The 21,022-nt window shown below is 36.8% G+C and overlaps 1 protein-coding gene and 1 non-coding gene across 8 annotated transcripts in view; both read right to left on the reverse strand.

Moving 5' to 3' along the window:
• Positions 1–21,022, reverse strand: part of CACNA2D1 (calcium voltage-gated channel auxiliary subunit alpha2delta 1) — a 499,724-nt gene that overhangs the window by 101,014 nt on the left and 377,688 nt on the right. For 6 of the 7 annotated variants that reach the window (XM_049641359.1, XM_049641358.1, XM_049641361.1 and 3 more), the window contains one exon: positions 20,892–20,991. In XM_049641359.1, the coding sequence (XP_049497316.1) occupies positions 20,892–20,991 (100 nt within the window). Of the gene's footprint in view, positions 1–6,552; positions 8,212–20,891; positions 20,992–21,022 lie in introns of those variants that run through there. The other variant, XM_049641365.1, reaches the window with a different exon arrangement.
• On the reverse strand, positions 7,453–7,557 carry LOC125931093 (U6 spliceosomal RNA). Its single transcript, XR_007460351.1, has one exon. It is a non-coding gene; the product is annotated as a U6 spliceosomal RNA (small nuclear RNA).

The following is a 21,022-nucleotide window of genomic DNA, read 5'->3' on the forward strand; positions in this document are numbered from 1 at the left end:
ACAAACGAAAATGAAAATACAACAATCCAAATGCTTTGGGATGCAGCGAAGGCAGTCCTGAGAGGAAAATACATCGCAATCCAGGCCTATCTCAAGAAACAAGAAAAATCCCAAATACAAAATCTAACAGCACACCTAAAGGAAATAGAAGCAGAACAGCAAAGGCAGCCTAAACCCAGCAGAAGAGAAATAATAAAGATCAGAGCAGAAATAAACAATATAGAATCTAAAAAAACGGTAGAGCAGATCAATGAAACCAAGAGTTGGTTTTTTGAAAAAATAAACAAAATTGACAAACCTCTAGCCAGGCTTCTCAAAAAGAAAAGGGAGATGACCCAAATAGATAAAATCATGAATGAAAATGGGATTATTACAACCAATCCCTCAGAGATACAAACAATTATCAGGGAATACTATGAAAAATTATATGCCAACAAATTGGACAACCTGGAAGAAATGGACAAATTCCTAAACACCCACACTCTTCAAAAACTCAATCAGGAGGAAACAGAAAGCTTGAACAGACCCATAACCAGCGAAGAAATTGAATCGGTTATCAAAAATCTCCCAACAAATAAGAGTCCAGGACCAGATGGCTTGCCAGGGGAGTTCTACCAGACGTTTAAAGCAGAGATAATACCTATCCTTCTCAAGCTATTCCAAGAAATAGAAAGGGAAGGAAAACTTCCAGACTCATTCTATGAAGCCAGTATTACTTTGATTCCTAAACCAGACAGAGACCCAGTAAAAAAAGAGAACTACAGGCCAATATCCCTGATGAATATGGATGCAAAAATCTCAATAAGATACTAGCAAATCGAATTCAACAGCATATAAAAAGAATTATTCACCATGATCAAGTGGGATTCATTCCTGGGATGCAGGGCTGGTTCAACATTCGTAAATCAATCAACGTGATACATCACATTAATAAAAGAAAAGATAAGAACCATATGATCCTGTCAATTGATGCAGAAAAGGCCTTTGACAAAATCCAGCACTCTTTCTTAATAAAAACCCTCGAGAAAGTTGGGATAGAAGGAACATACTTAGACATCATAAAATCCATTTATGAAAAGCCCACAGCTAACATCATCCTCAATGGGGAAAAACTGAGAGCTTTTTCCCTGAGATCAGGAACACGACAGGGATGTCCACTCTCACCGCTGTTGTTTAACATAGTGTTGGAAGTTCTAGCATCAGCAATCAGACAACAAAAGGAAATCAAAGGCATCAAAATTGGCAAAGATGAAGTCAAGCTTTCGCTTTTTGCAGATGACATGATATTATACATGGAAAATCCGATAGACTCCACCAAAAGTCTGCTAGAACTGATACATGAATTCAGCAAAGTTGCAGGATACAAAATCAATGTACAGAAATCAGTTGCATTCTTATACACTAACAATGAAGCAACAGAAAGACAAATAAAAGAAACTGATCCCATTCACAATTGCACCAAGAAGCATAAAATACCTAGGAATAAATCTAACCAAAGATGTAAAAGATCTGTATGCTGAAAACTATAGAAAGCTTATGCGGGTAATTGAAGAAGATATAAAGAAATGGAAAGACATTCCCTGCTCATGGATTGGAAGAATAAATATTGTCAAAATGTCAATACTGACCAAAGCTATCTACACATTCAATGCAATCCTAATCAAAATTGCACCAGCATTCTTCTCGAAACTAGAACAAGCAATTCTAAAATTCATATGTAACCACAAAAGGCCCTTGACACAAAATGTCAGCCAAAGTAATTTTGAAGAAGAAGACCAAAGCAGGAGGCATCACAATCCCAGACTTTAGCCTCTACTACAAAGCTGTCATCATCAAGATAGCATGGTATTGGCATAAAAACAGACACATAGACCAATGGAATAGAATAGAAACCCCAGAACTAGACCCACAAACGTATGGCCAACTACTCTTTGACAAAGCAGGAAAGAACATCCGATGGAAAAAAGACAGTCTCTTTAACAAATGGTGCTGGGAGAACTGGACAGCAACATGCAGAAGGTTGAAACTAGACCACTTTCTCACACCATTCACAAAAATAAACTCAAAATGGATAAAGGACCTGAATGTGAGACAGGAAACCATCAAAACCCTAGAGGAGAAAGCAGGAAAAGACCTCTCTGACCTCAGCCGTAGCAATCTCTTACTCGACACATCCCCAAAGGCAAGGGAATTAAAAGCAAAAATGAATTACTGGGCCCTTATGAAGATAAAAAGTTTCTGCACAGCAAAGGAAACAATCAACAAAACTAAAAGGCAACCAACGGAATGGGAAAAGATATTTGCAAATGACATATCGGACAAAGGGCTAGTATCCAAAATCTATAAAGAGCTCACCAAACTCCACACCCGAAAAACAAATAACCCAGTGAAGAAATGGGTGGAAAACATGAATAGACACTTCTCTAAAGAAGACATCCAGATGGTCAACAGGCACATGAAAAGATGCTCAACGTCGCTCCTCATCAGGGAAATACAAATCAAAACCACACTCAGATATCACCTCACGCCAGTCAGAGTGGCCAAAATGAACAAACCAGGAGACTATAGATGCTGGCGAGGATGTGGAGAAATGGGAACCTTCTTGCACTGTTGGTGGGAATGCAAATTGGTGCAGCCGCTCTGGAAAGCAGTGTGGAGGTTCCTCAGAAAATTAAAAATAGACCTACCCTATGACCCAGCAATAGCACTGCTAGGAATTTATCCAAGGGATACAGGAGTACTGATGCATAGGGGCACTTGTACCCCAATGTTTATAGCAGCACTCTCAACAGTAGCCAAATTATGGAAAGAGCCTAAATGTCCATCAACTGATGAATGGATAAAGAAATTGTGGTTTATATACACAATGGAGTACTACATGGCAATGAGAAAGAACGAAATATGGCCCTTTGTAGCAACGTGGATGGAACTGGAGAGTGTGATGCTAAGTGAAATAAGCCATACAGAGAAAGACAGGTACCATATGGTTTCACTCTTATGTGGATCCTGAGAAACGTAACAGAAACCCATGGAGGAGGGGAAGGAAAAAAAAAAAAAGAGGTTAGAGTGGGAGAGAGCCAAAGCATAAGAGACTTAAACACTGAGAACAAACTGAGGGTTGATGGGGGGTGGGAGGGAGGGGAGGGTGGCTGATGGGTATTGAGGAGGGCACCTTTTGGGATGAGCACTGGGTGTTGTATGGAAACCAATTTGACAATAAATTTCATATATTAAAAAAAAAAAATGTCAGACTTCAGCTTAGGTCACGATCTTACATTTCTTGAGTTCCAGCCCCAAGTTGGGCTCCGCGCTGACAGCTTTGAGCCTGGAGCCTGCTTCGGATTCTTTGTCTCCCTCTCCCTCAGTACCCCCCCCCCCCCCACCGGTTGATGCTCGCTCTCTCTCTCTGTCTCTGTCTCCCTCTCTCTCTCTCCCCCCTCTCTCAGAAATAAATGAACATAAAAAAATAAAAAGATAAAGGGAGGAGATGGAAGGTTTGGAGAGAGTACAGATAAAACAAGAAGGAAAATGTCCTGCACAGATAATTAATTTGAGTTCTTGCTCATTTTTATTTGAACACTACTTTCAGGTACATCATATATATGAAGAAAAAGCCCCAATACATATTTTTTGCTTTTTCCATAAAATCAAATGTTGAAAACTTAGTATCTTCAGATCTAAATTCCACTGCCTCTTTCATTCCATTCTTTGATAACTTGACACAATCTTATCTTACACATTCTATTTTGAAAACAAAAGAATGTGAGAATTCCCATGTTAGAACATTTAAAAAAAAAAGTTTGCTAGTACATCAACAGTAAAATATCTGACTTTAGAGAATTATTAGAAATGGTTATAGGAGATGTTATTAACTGATTTAAACGATGAATCATGATAAAATTAGAAGTTACGCAGAAAATGAACACTAAATAATGTATTGCCCTGAGTCTTTTGGTTGGCCTTGACCTGCTTTTAACACATAAGAATGAAGCATCTCGTTAAGTCACTTTAACAAACTGATTAAATGTAAATTCAATTCATTAAATACAAATTCAGTGGTGTGTAACAGAAATTCTCTGATTATACTCATAATAAAATTCATAAATAATGCAGAGAAATGAATAGCTTACAAAGTGTAAGTCCCCAGAGCGAATCTTACCCTCCTAGGAAAGGGATGAGAAAGTTTAAAAGTTCTAAATTAGGCAAGTGTATATTTCACAGACACCTTACACTCGTCCGCTTTTAGAGTAGACAAAAAGAACAGGTTTATTTTCACAAGCTGAAACTGCAGTCTTTGGTAACATGTGCCTAGACGTCAATTTATAAACCACATATTTAATACATGAATCATACATATATTAAAAACCTTAGGGCAAAGTTCACTAATATAGTATTACAAAGCTTCAAAATTGTATCCTGCGAACAAAAATTGATTTATGGAGGCCAGTTTTTGTCATCTACTAAGAAAATGCTTTAAAAAAAAATGTATATTTAATCCTACAGAGTCAGAAATCCAAACTAACACACTGATTCCTTTCCTGATCCCAGAAAATTCAGCTGAGCAGATCCCTTATTAGAACTGCTGAGAAAATCACTGCTAGCAGGCGGAGAGAGAAAGAAGTGTGGGTCAGAGTAAGCATGTGGGGTATAAATCAAGTGGGACTTTGTATCCCTGCTCCAGCAAATGAACATTCTTTCCTCTCCTCCTTCCCTATCACCTGTTCCTCTGCCTACCTGCAACACTTCTCTTCCTCACTTGGTTGCTGTCCTTACCTCAACAGTTGTTCTTTACAAAGAGCTTTCCTGACCTTCCCTGACTGGATCCAACCATCCCACTGTAACCTCTCCTAGGCCTAGATGGATCTCTTCTTTACAGAATACAACACAATTAAAATTTCCTATTTCTTTGTATGGTATCCTGATAGATGTCTCCTTTGGATTAGAAGTCCACACAAAGAAAACAGCCATCCCACCATTGCAACCTTAGCACTTGGCATATAATAGTATGCTATAAATATCTAATGAGTATATGAATGGAGTTCCATTAGAAGACAGTGTGGGGGCGCCTGGGTGGCTTGGTCGGTTAAGTGTCTGACTTCGGCTCAGGTCATGATCTCACGGTCTGTGAGTTTGAGCCCCGCGTCGGGCTTTGTGCTGACAGCTCAGAGCCTGGAGCCTGTTTCAGATTCTGTGTCTCCCTCTCTCTCTGCCCCTCCCCTGTTCATGCTCTGTCTCTGTCTGTCTCAAAAATAAATAAACGTTAAAAAAAAATTAAAAAAAAAAAAAAAAAAAAAAAGAAGACAGTGTGAAATGTTGACCAAAATCAAGTTATAGGAGTGCCTGGGTGGCTCAGTCAGTTAAGTGGCCAACTTCAGCTCAGGTCATGATCTCGTGGTCTGTGAGTTCGAGCCCCACATCAGACTTTCTGCTGTCAGCGTGGAGCCGACTTTGGGTCCTCTGCCTCCCTCATTCTGTCCCTCCCCCGCTTGCATTCTCTCTCAAAAATAAATATTAAAAAAATCCAAGTTATAGATTTCTAAATGCAGAAATTATATTTTAGCTCTACAATATGTTCTTAAACTTGTATATTCCTAAATATAAGTATTCTGTCCAAATAGACACTATTCAAATACCCAAATGAAGATGTACGTAAAACATCTATCTTGGAGCCTGACACAAAGTAGATGTTAAGTCAAGTGCAACTCTATCTTTTAAAAAAAATAATTTTACTATAAACATTAGTATGCTCAATTCTCAAATCAGAACAGACCCTAGATTAATGATGAATAATATCAGCTTTGGTGAGTTTTAAATAAAGTTCACTAACAGGACGATACAGGTATCCTTCAAACACTAACTTAATGTCTGAAATAGCCTCTGAGATAACCATCAACAATAAATTTCAATGCTTCCAAAGAACCTTTCTGTTAAATATCACAGTCAAATACACCCATCATATTAAAAGATACTTTCAGAGCCAAAATAAATCACTAACCTCTCAAATGAATTTAAACTCCTGGTTTTATAAAGACAGTATTTTTGTTCTCACGTACTCTGCTAAGTAAGAAATCATTTCACAAAATACTTCGGACAGACAGAACTCTGTTCATTGAATTCACCTTGGATAAAGATGATGAAATGTTGGCACTGCCTTGATACACACCATAAGTCGAAGTAGCATCAAGTCCTTGGAAAGCAAATTTGTCTACAAATGGCACCCTCATGGGGTGTTCTAACACAGCTTCACAGGGCACCAGGTCTACCTTTGAAATGGTTAGCAGGCTCAAGTAGTTTTCCTCTAGAAATAGTAAAAATTAGGGGTGCCTCGGTGGCTTAGTAGGGTAAGCGTCTAAGTCCTGGTTTCAGCTCAGGTTATGACCTCACATTCATGGGTTCAAGCTCCTCATCAGGCTCCACAATGACCATGGAGCCTGCTTGGGATTCTCTCTCTCTCTCTCTCTCTCTCTCTCTCTCTCTGCCCTCACCCCACTTGTGCTCATTCTCTCATTCTCTCTCTCAAAATAAATAAATAGGTCAACAACAACAACAAAAAACACCCACCTCAAATCCAGACCTGCCTGCTTTGAAATATGGGTAATTCTTGAAATTACAAAATACAAGTGAACTTATTTACATAATCTAAATATAATAAATAATTTATGTAACAAATTATATTATGCAGGATTATTTATTTCGATAAATTATCTAAATTAAATAAACTATAATTTCGTGTGTCAAGTCTTTACAATTATGATATGAGAAGCTATCCACACTTTGGACACAAGATGGCGATGCAGGAAAATAAAAGCAAAGTGAACAGAGGATGTGATCTTTAAAATCTTGGTTAAGTTTTATTCCTATTATAAATATTTTCATTTTCTTATTTTTACAGGAAATTTAAAAATGGGAAATATTATAAGGCAACAAAATGGTTATCCTAAAACTCAGAGAAACAGCTGATAACATTTATCCATACACATATGTACATAATCAGTTGAGAATGATTTTTCAAGTTTTTTAGCTACTGCCAAATTAACTTCCAGAAATTGTGTGCCAATTTATAATATATTTGTAACAGTCTCACTCCACTTTCATGAATACGTAACATTTTTATTTGCTAAATCCTAAGTACAAAGATTATTTCAATCTTTTAATTACTTGAATTTTCTTGATGGCTAATGATGTAAAACTTTCTCATATATCAATTTTCATATAATCTTGTGAGTTGTCTTATTTTTATTTATAATAAACAAAGATTTAGAATATATTTCTAGAACATTTTTTATTCCTTTACTATTTCTATTATTTCACCGATTTACTGTTAATAATAATAATAAAAATATCAGCTAACATATATTGAGAATCACAACAGTGCCAGGCTAAACACTTTACATGCATTGATTCATTTAATCTTCACCAAGCTTATGGTTTTAGTTTTAGTTTTGAAGATTTAAAAATATGCAATGCTTCACGAATTTGCGCGTCATGTTTGTGCAGGGGCCATGCTAGTCTTCTCTTTATTTTTCCAATTTTAGTATATGTGCTGCCAAAGTGAACATTGGTTTTACTTTTTTAATAGTTTCCATTATACAATTGATGAAATGAGTCTGACAGTGTAAAGCAAAGTGCCCCAAATCACACAGCAACCAAGAGTCAGAGCCCTACTTCAAACCCAAACAATCTGACACACTTTTCTCTATGGTGTCTCATCATTTCCAACTGATACCAAAAAAAGTAAGCGGCCATATCCTGTCATGCTACTTTTTCCACACTTCCGGTTGAACTTTGGAACCTTTTTTTTTTTTTTAATATAATTAAAATTGCATTTACCAATAAATTCTGGAAAAACTGACATTTTCACATGAGTCACCTTTTCATTTCAAGAAGTTATTATTCCACATTCATTTCTGTATATCCATTTCAACTCTTCTACTTATACCTCATATTCTTTTCTCTTTTCTACAGTGCAGATCCAACATATATTATTCAAAGTATTTCTAGGTAATTCATGATTTTTGCAAACATTGTGAATAGGATTCTAATTTCTATTATTAATCCCTGTCCAGGGAAAACCAGAAGGGGTGGTCACCCTTGCAAGTTAGAGATGCTATAAATATCTTTGTTAATAGCACCATGGAACTTCAACACTCTAGTCCTCAAAATGACATGGTTGTTGCCCAACACTGGCTGCTGGTTTATGGTTTCCTTGGCCTGTTGGATAAAAAAAATTGATTAAAAGAAGTTCTACTTTTCAATCCAACTTAACAAAGTCAGGTCTAATCCAAGTCCTGGCTCTACAAAGTATCAATGTCCATAGACAGCTGTTTCAATTATCTCCTTGGAGCTATAAATTCCTTCTTTCTGGAGGGGGGAGCTTTAGCACATCAACTGGAAAGGCCCCCAATTTCTAAAATCTTATCATTTAGATAAGATTGTTTTAACTATTAAAAGAATTAATAAAAGGAGTAATGAATTCTGTAAATGTCAAAAGAAAGTCACATTAATAAAATAGTGAAGATATTGACATTATTGACACAAAATTTATGTTTGCCTATAATTATAAAACATGGGCCATCTAAACTTTTGATAAGCATTTTTACTTTTAAACAAATATTTCAATTAACGTGAATCACGATGTGCTGAAAATTCAGTCTGTTGACTTTTTGTTGAAATATTGAGTGAATTTCTGAATAAGCCCCAGTATCATTTTTAATATATTCTATTCATATTATCATATACAAAACTCTTAAACAGCTCTAGTTATATGCATTTGGAGTTTCAAAAAATTGAGAGTATTTGTATTTAGCTTCCTGGCTCATCTCTACTTGATATTAATGTTTTCTTTCTCAACCATCATTTTGTCAACCACTGTGCAATCCTGATTCCACAGCACTTGACCAGCTAGAAATATGGGCAACTTTCTCATTATCAGTCTTAAGATGTAACAAGCATATCAGTATTATTTCTATCACAAGTTTTTTTCATAGCCCTGTGGAAATTTGAAAGCCAGCTCCCAAGGATGAAACTTTAATGAGATGACAAAATGATCATATCTACTCTGATTTTTTCCTCTTTACCAACATTATGATGCAGAGTTGACCAATATGCTAAATGTTTGTATGGTACCTGAAGCTGATTACTTGGAACATCTTTCCTAGTTGAAAAAAAGATCAATTGTGAGTTTGGCTGGATTTGCCTGAAAAACTCAGAGAATGATATACATATCTAAAGTATTTACAGAGAAGAGATGCTAGAGTCAGATAAAATAAGTAAGGATGACTCTAATCATTTAAGAACACAAACATATTTAATCAGTGATTGAAATTTATTATAAAATTCTGACAACTATGTAAGACTCCCCCCTCCACTGTTATGACTAACCAAGAAATAGACTCAATTGAAAAAGCACCACTATGTGCCTTGCATTTTTTTCTTTTTCAAAAAAAAATTTTTAATGCTTATTTTTGAGAGAGACAGAGACAGAATGCGAGTGGGTTAAGGGCAGAGAGAGAAGGAGACACAGAATCCGAAGCAGGTGCATTTTTTTCTTCTTCAAAAAAAAATTTTTAATGCTTATTTTTGAGAGAGACAGAGACAGAATGAGAGTGGGTTAAGGGCAGAGAGAGAAGGAGACACAGAATCCAAAGCAGGCTCCAGGCTCCAGGCTCCAAGCTGTCAGCACAGAGCCCGACACGGGGCTTGAACTCACGAGCTGTGAGATCATGACCTGAGCTGAAATCGGACACTCAACCAACTGAGCCACCCAGGCGCCTCTGCATTTTTCTATATACAGTAACATTTCAGTAAAACAGACAGTGTCTCTATAGTCAAAAAAAAAAAAGCATCCATTGGTGGGGAGGTGGGAGTGCAGGGGTATAGAAAATAAACAACAAACATATATATATATATATATAGATATATATAGATATATATATATATATCAAGTATCAGGTGGAAAAAAATGCTACGAAGAAAAAGAAAGTGAAGTCAAGTGACTGACAATGATTAAAGAGATAGTATAACCAAAACTGGAATGACACTGGAGATTTGGTAGTCAAGGAGGTCCACTCTATTATGGAAACACTTGAATGAAAAGAAGCATGCATCTATCTAGACTCAGAAGCATCAAGACTCAGGGTAAATCAGAAGCAATTTCTAATCTGTGCATACCAATAAGATATGCACTTAACAGAAAGAAGAGATCTATTTTTTTTAAGTAAGGTTAGTAACATCACCACCAAGTTCTTTTAAACAGGAAACAGCATTTGGAACCAACAAATAGTTACCAGCATGACTTGAAGAAATTATATTCAACCTAACTCTGTTCCACTGAAATCAAACATATAAATATACATATATTTTAAAATATATTTCAGGGGCGCCTGGGTGGCTTGGTCGGTTAAATGACCGACTTCGGCTCAGGTCATGATATCGCAGTCCGTGAGTTCTAGCCCCGCGTTGGACTCTGTGCTGACAGCTCAGAGCCTGGAGCCTGTTTCAGATTCTGTGTCTCCCTCTCTCTGACCCTCCCCTGTTCATGCTCTGTCTCTCTCTGTCTCAAAAATAAATAAACGTTAAAAAAGAAAAATTAAAAAAAACAAAATAAAATATATTTCAATATAACAAATATTTGAAAAACTTGAGCATGATTAGGGTATAAACTAATGAAAAAAAGTAAATAAAGAAGATACCTACTAACAGAGCATCAGGTTAAAAAGGAGAGAGAACAAGAGGAATGAAAAAAAATTTGGGATACTACATTTTCAAAGTGTATAATCTTTGGACAAAATGTTAGAAAGAGGAATTAATTATGGAAAAAGGCAAATACTAATATTTGATATTTATAAGAGAATTTAACATGCAAACAGTCACTTTATGCCAAAGTCCTTTTCAATGGAACAAATTACAAAAAGACTTTCATGTCTAGTTCATGTTTTCAAGTTCTACCATAGACATCAAGATTCTCAAAATGTTTTCTAGAACCTTAACGATGTGCTGAAAGGGGATTCTGCTATTCACAAATTAAGGTTAAAGTCGATGCATTCTACAAGTCAGTACTGTAATGTAATATCAATTTATATTTTGATTTCTGCTGAATTTACGCCTACTAAGTAATTAGGAACAAATACGAGAGCTTAAATAACTGTGAGCAATTTGGCTAAAGTTACAGCTCAGGTCAGCCCCAGTCACTCTCTTGACCTATTGTCATGATTAAATGAATACTTGGATTCTGAATAATCTTACCAAGTCCTTACATGCCTATGGCGCATGGACTCATTTCCTAGTCCTTCAAGTCCCAGAAAATAAGTTGTAACTTTTATATTATTAAAAACAATAAATTAGTTCAAAAGAAAAGTTCTCCTTCAGCCTCACCTTAAGTATCACATTGTCATTTCTAAAACTGCAAATGAAACTAATTTCTAAGTACCAAAAACTGTCTTTAGTGCACCATGTAATTAATGGAAAAAATATTTATAATGCTTGTCAACACCTTCTTATAAACTTTCCTTATACATGCAAAGCAATTAATTTATCCTCTGGCAATCTTTTTTTTTTTTTTTAAACTAAATAACCTTGATTACGTGCCCTGTTATTATAAACTCTAAATTTGTCCTTTATTTGATAGTCTTCTCAAATAGAGTCTTCCATAATTTCTTTATGTATCTTTTAAATAGAGTTAAGTTTATAAAGCACCCATCTTTACCTTAAAAAAAAAAGCATATAAAAAGAGAGAACTAGGGTCCTTTTAATAAATCTAACTCTACTCATCCTGTCTTAATACTCCCCTCCATAAAGCAAATGGCTACAGTATAAAAATATTCATAAACATCCATACTACTAATAATGCTGTGAATTAACCAAGATCTTAAAATCTAAATCAGCAATAAGCATTATAAGTTACAACAAGCTCCAGACAGATGCCTGTTGGACTTTGCTAAATGTACCTCCCTCCAGTACCTTGACTTCCTGATTTCCTCATGGCCTAGGACTCACTGGACAGGCTTTGCTAAATGAAGATTCTGACCCTGAAGTGTGGTGCCTGAGAGTCCGCATTTCTAACCAGCTGTCAGGGGCTGCTCTGCTTTTCAGTCATGGGCCCCTCCTTACGTGGCAAGGGCATAAAGCTACAAAATTCTTGGTCATTGACATAAAAGAGAGCTGAATCGACATAAAAATATCTTGAAATCTAGATGATGACTATTTTATAAGACATGAAATGAAATTTCTGTTCTAGACTTCATGGCTCACAAAAATGCACTGGCACACCAATTATCTGTCACTTTATTTGTGCTCTGGCAAAAAGAGGGCCTGTTTTGTAAGGATGAAAAAACTCACTTTTAAATTTAAGTAGTGCAACAACTTACAAATGTGCTCATTATTACAGGCAGAGTAGCAAAGTTCTAAGCTACGAAAACCATGCCCTTGTCTAGGAACACACGAGGCATATTTTAGAAGGAAAACTCAAATTTAAAACACAGGAGAAAACGAACAATCCAAGCCATGTCTTTCTTGAAGATACAGTGCAATCTCGTATTTAAACAAACCTCTTGTGTGACATTAGTTGGTGTTAGACTGTCAAGTCAAAAACTGGGAAGTACCTGAAATTTTATCCTATTTGCAAGCTAATGAGTCAGCCTCAAAGGTCGTACATCGTTTCTATACAATTCTACCAGTGCTATCTAAGAGGCAGAGTCGTCTGTGGAGAGTGGGAAGCAGATCACTTAACCAGAGAGTCTTGCTAATGCCACCAGCATGACACTGTGATCATCCCTGTCCAGCCTCCTGCTATGATGACTGTGAGTCCTTAGTCCTCATTCTGCACTTGCATTTAGACACTGTCATTTCCAGAATCGCTGTTTAATGCCTACTATCCAGACAAAGCGCAGAGCTTACTTCAATATCAGAGATACTATAAGGAAGCGTATTTTGATTATTTCTTTCTCATGAGTATTAAAGGCTACACTTTTTAATTTTTTAAAAATATTTAATTATTTTTGAAAGAGAGAGTGACAGAGCATGAATGGAGAAGGGGCAGAGAGAGAAAGGCAGACACAGAATCCAAAGCAAACTCCAGGCTCTGAGTTGTCAGCACAGAGCCTGACACAGGGCTTGAACTCACGAACCTGAGCTGAAGTCAGACGCTTAATCTACTGAGCCACACAGACCCCCCAAAGACTGCACTTTATAATGACCACATATTAGAAAAACTTCCAAGAAAAAAAGGGACTGAAAAATGCTTAATGTCACCAGAACATTTGCATCTAATTCTTAAGCAACAAGACGTGATCTTATTGAAACGCATGGCCATTTTCTTCCGTTGTTAACTTTTCACACACTGTTCATAATCAGCACACATTTCCTTGTCATCTTCCACTGGCTTGCAGTATTTTACTCTTGAAATGTCAAACTCCCTCAGTTTCATAAACAAACTCCCCTCATTGTGTCAACAGTTGAAATGATGTCTGTAAATCAGAACATGCTGTGATTGAATTGTTGCTCCTATCATCTACCACTTTCTTCCATCAAAGCATGTAACCAGATTAGTAGGAAAACAGTCCTGTGATGCTTGCATAAGCTTTGCCCAACAGCAGGCTTCCTTTCTGCAACCAACAATGCCCTGGAGACAACAGAATCGCCCTGGAGATAACAAAGAACTCCCTAGGACATGACATTTGGGATGCAGTTTTGACATCTTACACGTGCATTACATGACTTAAGCATAACAATTACTGTTCTTTACAAAATATTAAGAGACTTAGAAATATAAACCTAAAAATGAGAGGCTGTTTTTCTGTACGGTGGGTCTAAGCAATTTTGTCAAGTGTTCCTATCGATTGCATCCTAACACTCTGGATGACTCACGTGATCTTTGGTATGAGGATGAAGAAAACTGCGTGAGGGTTGTGGAAAAATTATTGTCAAAATTTACTGCACAATCACTACCAGGTTTTCTCAGCACCTTATTATAATGCCTCCCTGAAGTTATAAACACTAAAAGTGACATTGTTTCTTTCCTAGACATTCAGTTTCAGAGAAAAAAAAAGAAAGAAAATACATGCACACCTGTATATGCACATGTGAACACACACACATACACACACACCAGCATATTAGATTTTGAAGAGCTTTTTCCTTAGAATTGCCATATCATTAAATTATTAATTTTTTATTTAATGAGAAAGGCCTGGTTAAGGACAAAACATAAGTTTGTTTTTCTCTTACCAAAATGTTGCATCATAATCAATTATCTTTAAATGTATCCATTTCAGGCATTTTATAACCCCAAATATAGCATGCTAACCAATAAAACTGATGAATTTTTGAAATTATGAAGTTAATGTGGTTGATGTTAAATATTATATAAACATGAATAAGAGCACAGGAGCAAGACACATGATAAAGGAGGTAAATAAATATATAAAAAATTATACTACCTAGGCCAAATGTATAACCCAGACATAGTGTTTAAGTATTCATTTGCAATTATAAGATTAATCTAACTCATATGTGCTTTTTCAAGCCAAAATATGGAAAAAATTACTGAAAGAACTTCTCCACCAGAACATAAATAACAGTCTTCTTTAAAAATACATTCAGCAATAGCACTGCTAGGAATTTACCCAAGGGATACAGGAGTACTGATGCATAGGGGAACTTGTACCCCAATGTTTATAGCAGCACTCTCAACAATAGCCAAATTATGGAAAGAGCCTAAATGTCCATCAACTGATGAATGGATAAAGAAATTGTGTTTATATACACAGTGGAGTACTACGTGGCAATGAGAAAGAACGAAATATGGCCTTTTGTAGCAACGTGGATGGAACTGGAGAGTGTGATGCTAAGTGAAATAAGCCATACAGAGAAAGACAGGTACCATATGGTTTCACTGTTATGTGGATCCTGAGAAACGTAACAGAAACCCATGGAGGAGGGGAAGGAGAAAAAAAAAAAAAAAAGAGGTTAGAGTGGGAGAGAGCCAAAGCATAAGAGACTCTTAAACACTGAGAACAAACTGAGGGTTGATGGGGGGTGAGAGGGAGGGGAGGGTGGCTGATGGGTATTGAGGAGGGCACCTTTTGGGATAAGCCCTGGGTGTTGTATGGAAACCAATTTGACAATAAATTTCATATATTGAAAAAATAAATAAATAAATAAATGCTAATCTCCTAAAGAGGAAAAAAAAAAAAAATACATTCAGATTTAAAAGGGTTTTCTCTTTGCTTTTACAATCTAATCATATTTCTATCTTAGAATTTCTAACAATTCCAATATTTTGGAATTTTATTTAAGTATATGAGATTTCAGGTGTTGAGTTTGCTACGTCCTTTATAGATTTTGGAAGGGGGGGTGAGGGAGAGGGGAAAATGGGTGATGGGCATTGAGGAGGGCACCTGTTGGGATGAGCACTGGGTGTTGTATGCAAGCGAAGAACCACAAGAATCTACCCCAAAAACCAAGAGCACACTTTACACACTGTGTATTATTAGCCACTTTGACAATACATTATATTAAAAAATAAAATAAATACATCAGATTTCACAAAAAATTAGTAAATATATTTTATATTCTTCTCAAGACTCATAAATGAAGATGGCTGTGCTCCAATCCTGCTTTCTCCCTTAGAAAAGTTACTAGAACTCTGATTCTTTATCTATAAACTTAAGGATGGTAACAGTATCGACCTCACAAGGCAGTTGTGAAGACTGAATGAGTTATCTTGGAAAACACATAGAACAGTTCCTGCCACATAAGCAGTGTTTAAAAAACCACCTCATGACTTGTGATTACTTGAAGGTTAATACATAAATAAGATCAGCAATGAACACATATCTACCTTAGATCTTGTTCATACTGATTTTCTGAAGGGCACATCTATGGTGGGAATAATAAGCTCACTTAAAAACATTGAGTGACTTTTCAATCATGAAAATGTACTCATGATTTTTCTGAAATAATAAAATTAAGCAAAAGTATATAGTTAGTAAAAAAAAATTCACAGTTGACAAAAATATCTCTATGGCAAATGAGGGCCATAAACAAGGAAAGTAAATTTAACTAACTAATCTACACTAAACAAGCCAATATACAGCAGCTGAGACCAGTAATGATTTTCCCTGGAAGTGGAGTGGGAAATCATGATGGTTTCATCTTTCAAATATCTTCCTGCATTATTTGCCTCACAATTTGCACGGGTTGAGCATTTCCCAATGTCCTTCCTCTTCCCTATTTGTGAATATGTAACTGAGTATTTTCATAATTTTTAACTTGACATATTGAGATACGTTATTTCCAGATCAAACACACTCCCAGTTCTTTCCACAAGCAACATATTCCATTTGCCAACAGGCATTTAGCTTACACAGTTCAAGGTACATTAAGTGAGGATGCACAAGTAAGGATTTACCAAGAACCGTCAATGAGCCAATAAAGTCTGCTGACCAGGCTCACAGAAACCACAGGGAAATATCTTACAATTATGTTTTTTAAGTAGTTAACAATGTTCTTTAAAGCAATACATGTTTAAGAGCCATAATATTATTAAGAAAAGCAATGATCTTTAAGACTTGTCAGGCATTAAGAATGCCAATGTCAATCCCATCTAAGTGATTTTATTAAGAAAAATTCAGGGCTGCCTGGGTAGCTCAGTCGGTTAAGCATCCGACTTAGGCTCAGGTCATGATCTCGCAGTTCATGGGTTTGAGACCTGCATCGGGCTCTGTGTTGACAGCTTGGAGCCTGCTTCAGATTCTGTGTCTCCCTCTCTCTGCCCCTCCCCTGCTCATGCTCTGTCTCTAAATAAACATTAAAATAATTTTTAAAAAGAATCATTACTTGCTAGCTAAATGTTGAACACCAAAAAAAATTCATTCAAAGCCATTTCTTCTGTTTAATCAGAAATCCTTTTAAAGCATATTTAATAATAGCATTGTTTAGTTTCTAGCTAAGGCAGATGCTGTTGGTGTCCCATCCGTATTTCCATGCGGGCCAACCCAAATTTAACTGGCTGAGATTTCTACAATCTCTGCGTGCGTACATGTTGGCCTGGGAACATCAGGGTATTAATGTTCCTCGTGAGCAATTGTTAACTATAAATACTCCAGCACATTTTCCCCATAGAAGGGTAACTCTGATTCATGTAATCTGTGCCAATTCTCAGAATTGTATGGAGGATTAAACTGTATCACTCAGAGTGGTAATGTATTTGAAAATCCATCATTTGTTAGTTCTCTCTCTCTCTCTCTCTCTCTCTCTCTCTCTCTTTGGCTTTTCACATTTCTCTAAGCATTTCCTAGAGTCATTTTCTAAAATAAACCATTTGTCCTTGAATCCTTGTCTCAGGGACTCTTTGTGGGGAAACCCAATCTAAACTGATACTAGCAGTGGTCTTAGGAAGCAGATCCACAGAATGGGATTGCAGAATTAAGTCACTCACCAGCCGTGTGGCAACAAAGACTCCACTAATAACTGGCTGTACACCAGTCATAACTAGAGTCAAGAAAACCCTTCAAAAGCTGTAGCATCCACCTTGCTTGTGCTAGAACACAAACTTGTTCTGTGGCCCTTCCAGGCACTGGGGGTCCAGGCCTATCTCCCCCACCTCACCTTCCAGCCTCTCCCAGGCTCACGTGCTCCAATCCCATCAGCTCCTTTCTGCCCCTCAGATGCACAGCCGGGCTCCCCTCTTCAGGCCCTCTGCACTGGCTGTTCCCTCCAGCCAGAATGGTCTTCCCTTAGAGTGCTTCAGACAGCCTCCTCCTCAGGCCTCAGCCCGAAGCTTGCCTCCTCAGAGAGCCCAGTTCTTTCTGCCCCAACAGAAGCAGCACCCGCTCTGCTTGGTGTCCCGTCACCCACTTTCAGGGAACTTGCCGTTGTCCGAAATCCACCACGTCCCTTTGTTTCTCCCCACTGGAGTGTGGGCTGTGTGGAGGCAGGGGACTTAGGATGAGGACATAATCTACTATGACTGCTGTCCATGTAATAATAAGAGGACACACCCGGGGCTACATCTACAGGGATGACCATCTATATAAACAGCAATACAGCAGCCATCTGGCAGCCAAGGAAGGACGCATCAGGAGACACTGACCCTGCCAGCACCTTGATCTTGGAGTTCCAGCCTACAGAATCATGAGAAAATACATGTGAGCTCCCCAGGGTGTGGTATTCAGTTACGGCAGCCCTGGGCAACTAAAAGACCAGGTTGTACCTTACTGCACCGGAGACACACATGTGGCCCAGATGAAAAGAAGTCTCAAAAAGAGGTTTTCAGAGTTCTTGCCTAGTGGGAATATATAATCTATGAAATATCTCCAATTACCTGGAGCTCTAGTTAACAAGGGGATTATACCTGCTTCCCTGACTACTTCCTCGCACCCCCCCCACCCCCCAGGGATGCCCGTCCAGTGAAAGGAGCTGCTTTAACTTCTCCCTCCCAAGGAGTTTCAGAGACAGATCTGTTCTTCTATGTTCAATACAAAATGATCTGACCACAAATGCCTCAGTTCTGTCTCTATGAATATACCCACTTCAAATGTGAAATTCTATCCACCAGTAAACAGTCATGAAATTTCTTGCCTAAATTCTATTAATTAAAATGAGATGTGGTAACATTCATTTTATCCTATTTTATTTGCCTCAGAGTTCAGCACTCTCTAGCTATGAGTAGGAAGCTCTAATATAGTTCTTGGGAAGAGACACTTTTAAAAAGCACATTGGTTCTCACGTTAATAAATAATACTTAGAAAATGTAACACACATAATTGTTAATACATTATTATATAACATATGACCAGTGACATTTTCCACCTAACTGGAACAAAATAACACTAAAATTTGTATGGAACCACAAAAGACCCCAAATAGCCAGAGCAATCTTGAGCAAGAACTTGAGCCAGAGCAATCTTGAGCAAGAAAGCTAGGAATGCCAAAATCCAAGATTTCAAGATGGACTAAACGCTGCAGTAATCACAACAGTATGGTACTGTCACAAAAACAGACACACAGATCAAAGGAACAAAACAGAGAACCCAAAAATAAACCCACACTTATACGGGCAATTAATCAACGACAATAGAGGCAAGAATATACAATAGAGGCAAGGAAAAAGAGTCTTCAACAAATGGTGCTGGAAAAACTGGACAGCTGTGAGCAAAAGAATGAAACTGGACCACTTTCTTAACCATACACAAAAAGAAACTCAAAATGGATTAAAAACCTTAAAGTGAGACCTGAAATAACACAATTCCTAGAAAAAAATATAGGCAGTAATCTCTTTGATATTGGCTTTAGCAACATTTTTCTAGATAGATCTCCTCAGGCAAAGGAAAGCAAAAATAAACTATTAGAACTACATTAAAGTGCAAAGCTTTTGCACAACAAAGGAAACCATCAACACAACGAAAAAAACAACCTATTGAATGGGAGAATATATTTGCAAATGACATACCCAATAAGGGGTTAATATCCAAAATACAGAACTTGTGCAACTCAAAACTCCCCCCCCAAAAAAAAACCCCACAAAATACTAAATAACCCAATTAAATAATGGGGAGAGGACCTGAATATATTTTTCCAAAGACATAGAAATGGCCAATAGACACATGAAAAGTTGCTCAACACTACTAATCATCAGGGAATGCATATCAAACCCACAAAAAGATATTGCCTTAGACCTGTCAAAATGGCTAGCATCAAAAAGACAAGAAATTCCAAGGGGTGGTTAGGATGGGGAGAAAAAGAAACCTTCATGCACTATTGGTAGGAATATGAATTGATGCAGCCACTGTGGAAAACAACATGGACGTTCCTCAAAAAAAAAAAAAAAAAAAATTAAAAATAGAAATACTATATGATCCAGTAATTCTACTACTAGGTAACCCAAAGGAAACAAAACACAATTCAAAAAGATACATGCACCCCTATGTTTACTGCAGTATTAAAATAGCCAAGACATGAATATAACCCAAAAGATAAATGTATAAAGAAAACATGAGTTAACACACACACAATGGAATATGACTCAGTCATAAAAGAAATAATGAAGTCTTGACATTTGTGACGACCTAGAAGGTATCATACTAAAAGAAATGTCAAATGGGAAAGAACAAATACTGTATGATTTCACTTATATGTAGAATCTAAAAAACAAAACAAATGAACAAGCAGACAAAAACCAGACTCTTAAATACAAAGAACAAACATGACTTGCCAAAAGGGAGGTGGTTGGGGGCAATGGGTAAAATAAAGTGGATTGAAAGGTACAAACTTCCAATTATAAAATAAATAGTTCACAGAGATTGAAAGTAGAGTATAGAGAATATAGGCAACAATATTGGAATAACATTGTGACAGATGGTGATTATACTTATCATGATGAGCACTGAGTAATGTATAGAACTGTTGAATCAATACGTTGTATACTTGAAACTAATATAACATTGTATCTTAATTTTACTTCAATTAAAAAAAAGCATAATACATTATGGATGTGTCCAGTGTGAAAAATGAGTATTAAAATGGATAGAAAATTGCTATCTAATTATACTATCAAGTTACTACTTATTAGAGTTACATTGATATCAGTGGATACAGGGGTTCATTTCATGTCACCTGTTTCAGCTCCTGTGAGTGAACGAGAATGACTGTAGTGTTTTTTTCTTCATATTACTTCAGTTACTTCACTCACGGGGAAAGCTTTAGACATTTGACTTTGGCATGAAAATACAGGAGAATTAGTAACAAGATAGGACAGCTCATAAGATGGTGCTAAAATATAGATCAGAAATATCTCAGCCTATCAATGATAAAACACTATGAAGTATTTAAAACCAGGGGAAGATAGAAATTGCAGAATTAGTTCAGCAAAAATGCAGTCATCTTATACTTACTGAAGCTACATTCACGAAATCGTCATCTGAGAGGGTTTCCAACATTTCAGAGACAGATGTGCGGATCAATTTAAGTGTCAACCCACTAACACTTCCACTCCTACAAAGAAATGGGTGTGTGTGTGTTAATG

The sequence above is a fragment of the Panthera uncia genome, chromosome A2 (assembly GCF_023721935.1).
Source record: "Panthera uncia isolate 11264 chromosome A2, Puncia_PCG_1.0, whole genome shotgun sequence".
Taxonomy (NCBI): domain Eukaryota; kingdom Metazoa; phylum Chordata; class Mammalia; order Carnivora; family Felidae; genus Panthera; species Panthera uncia.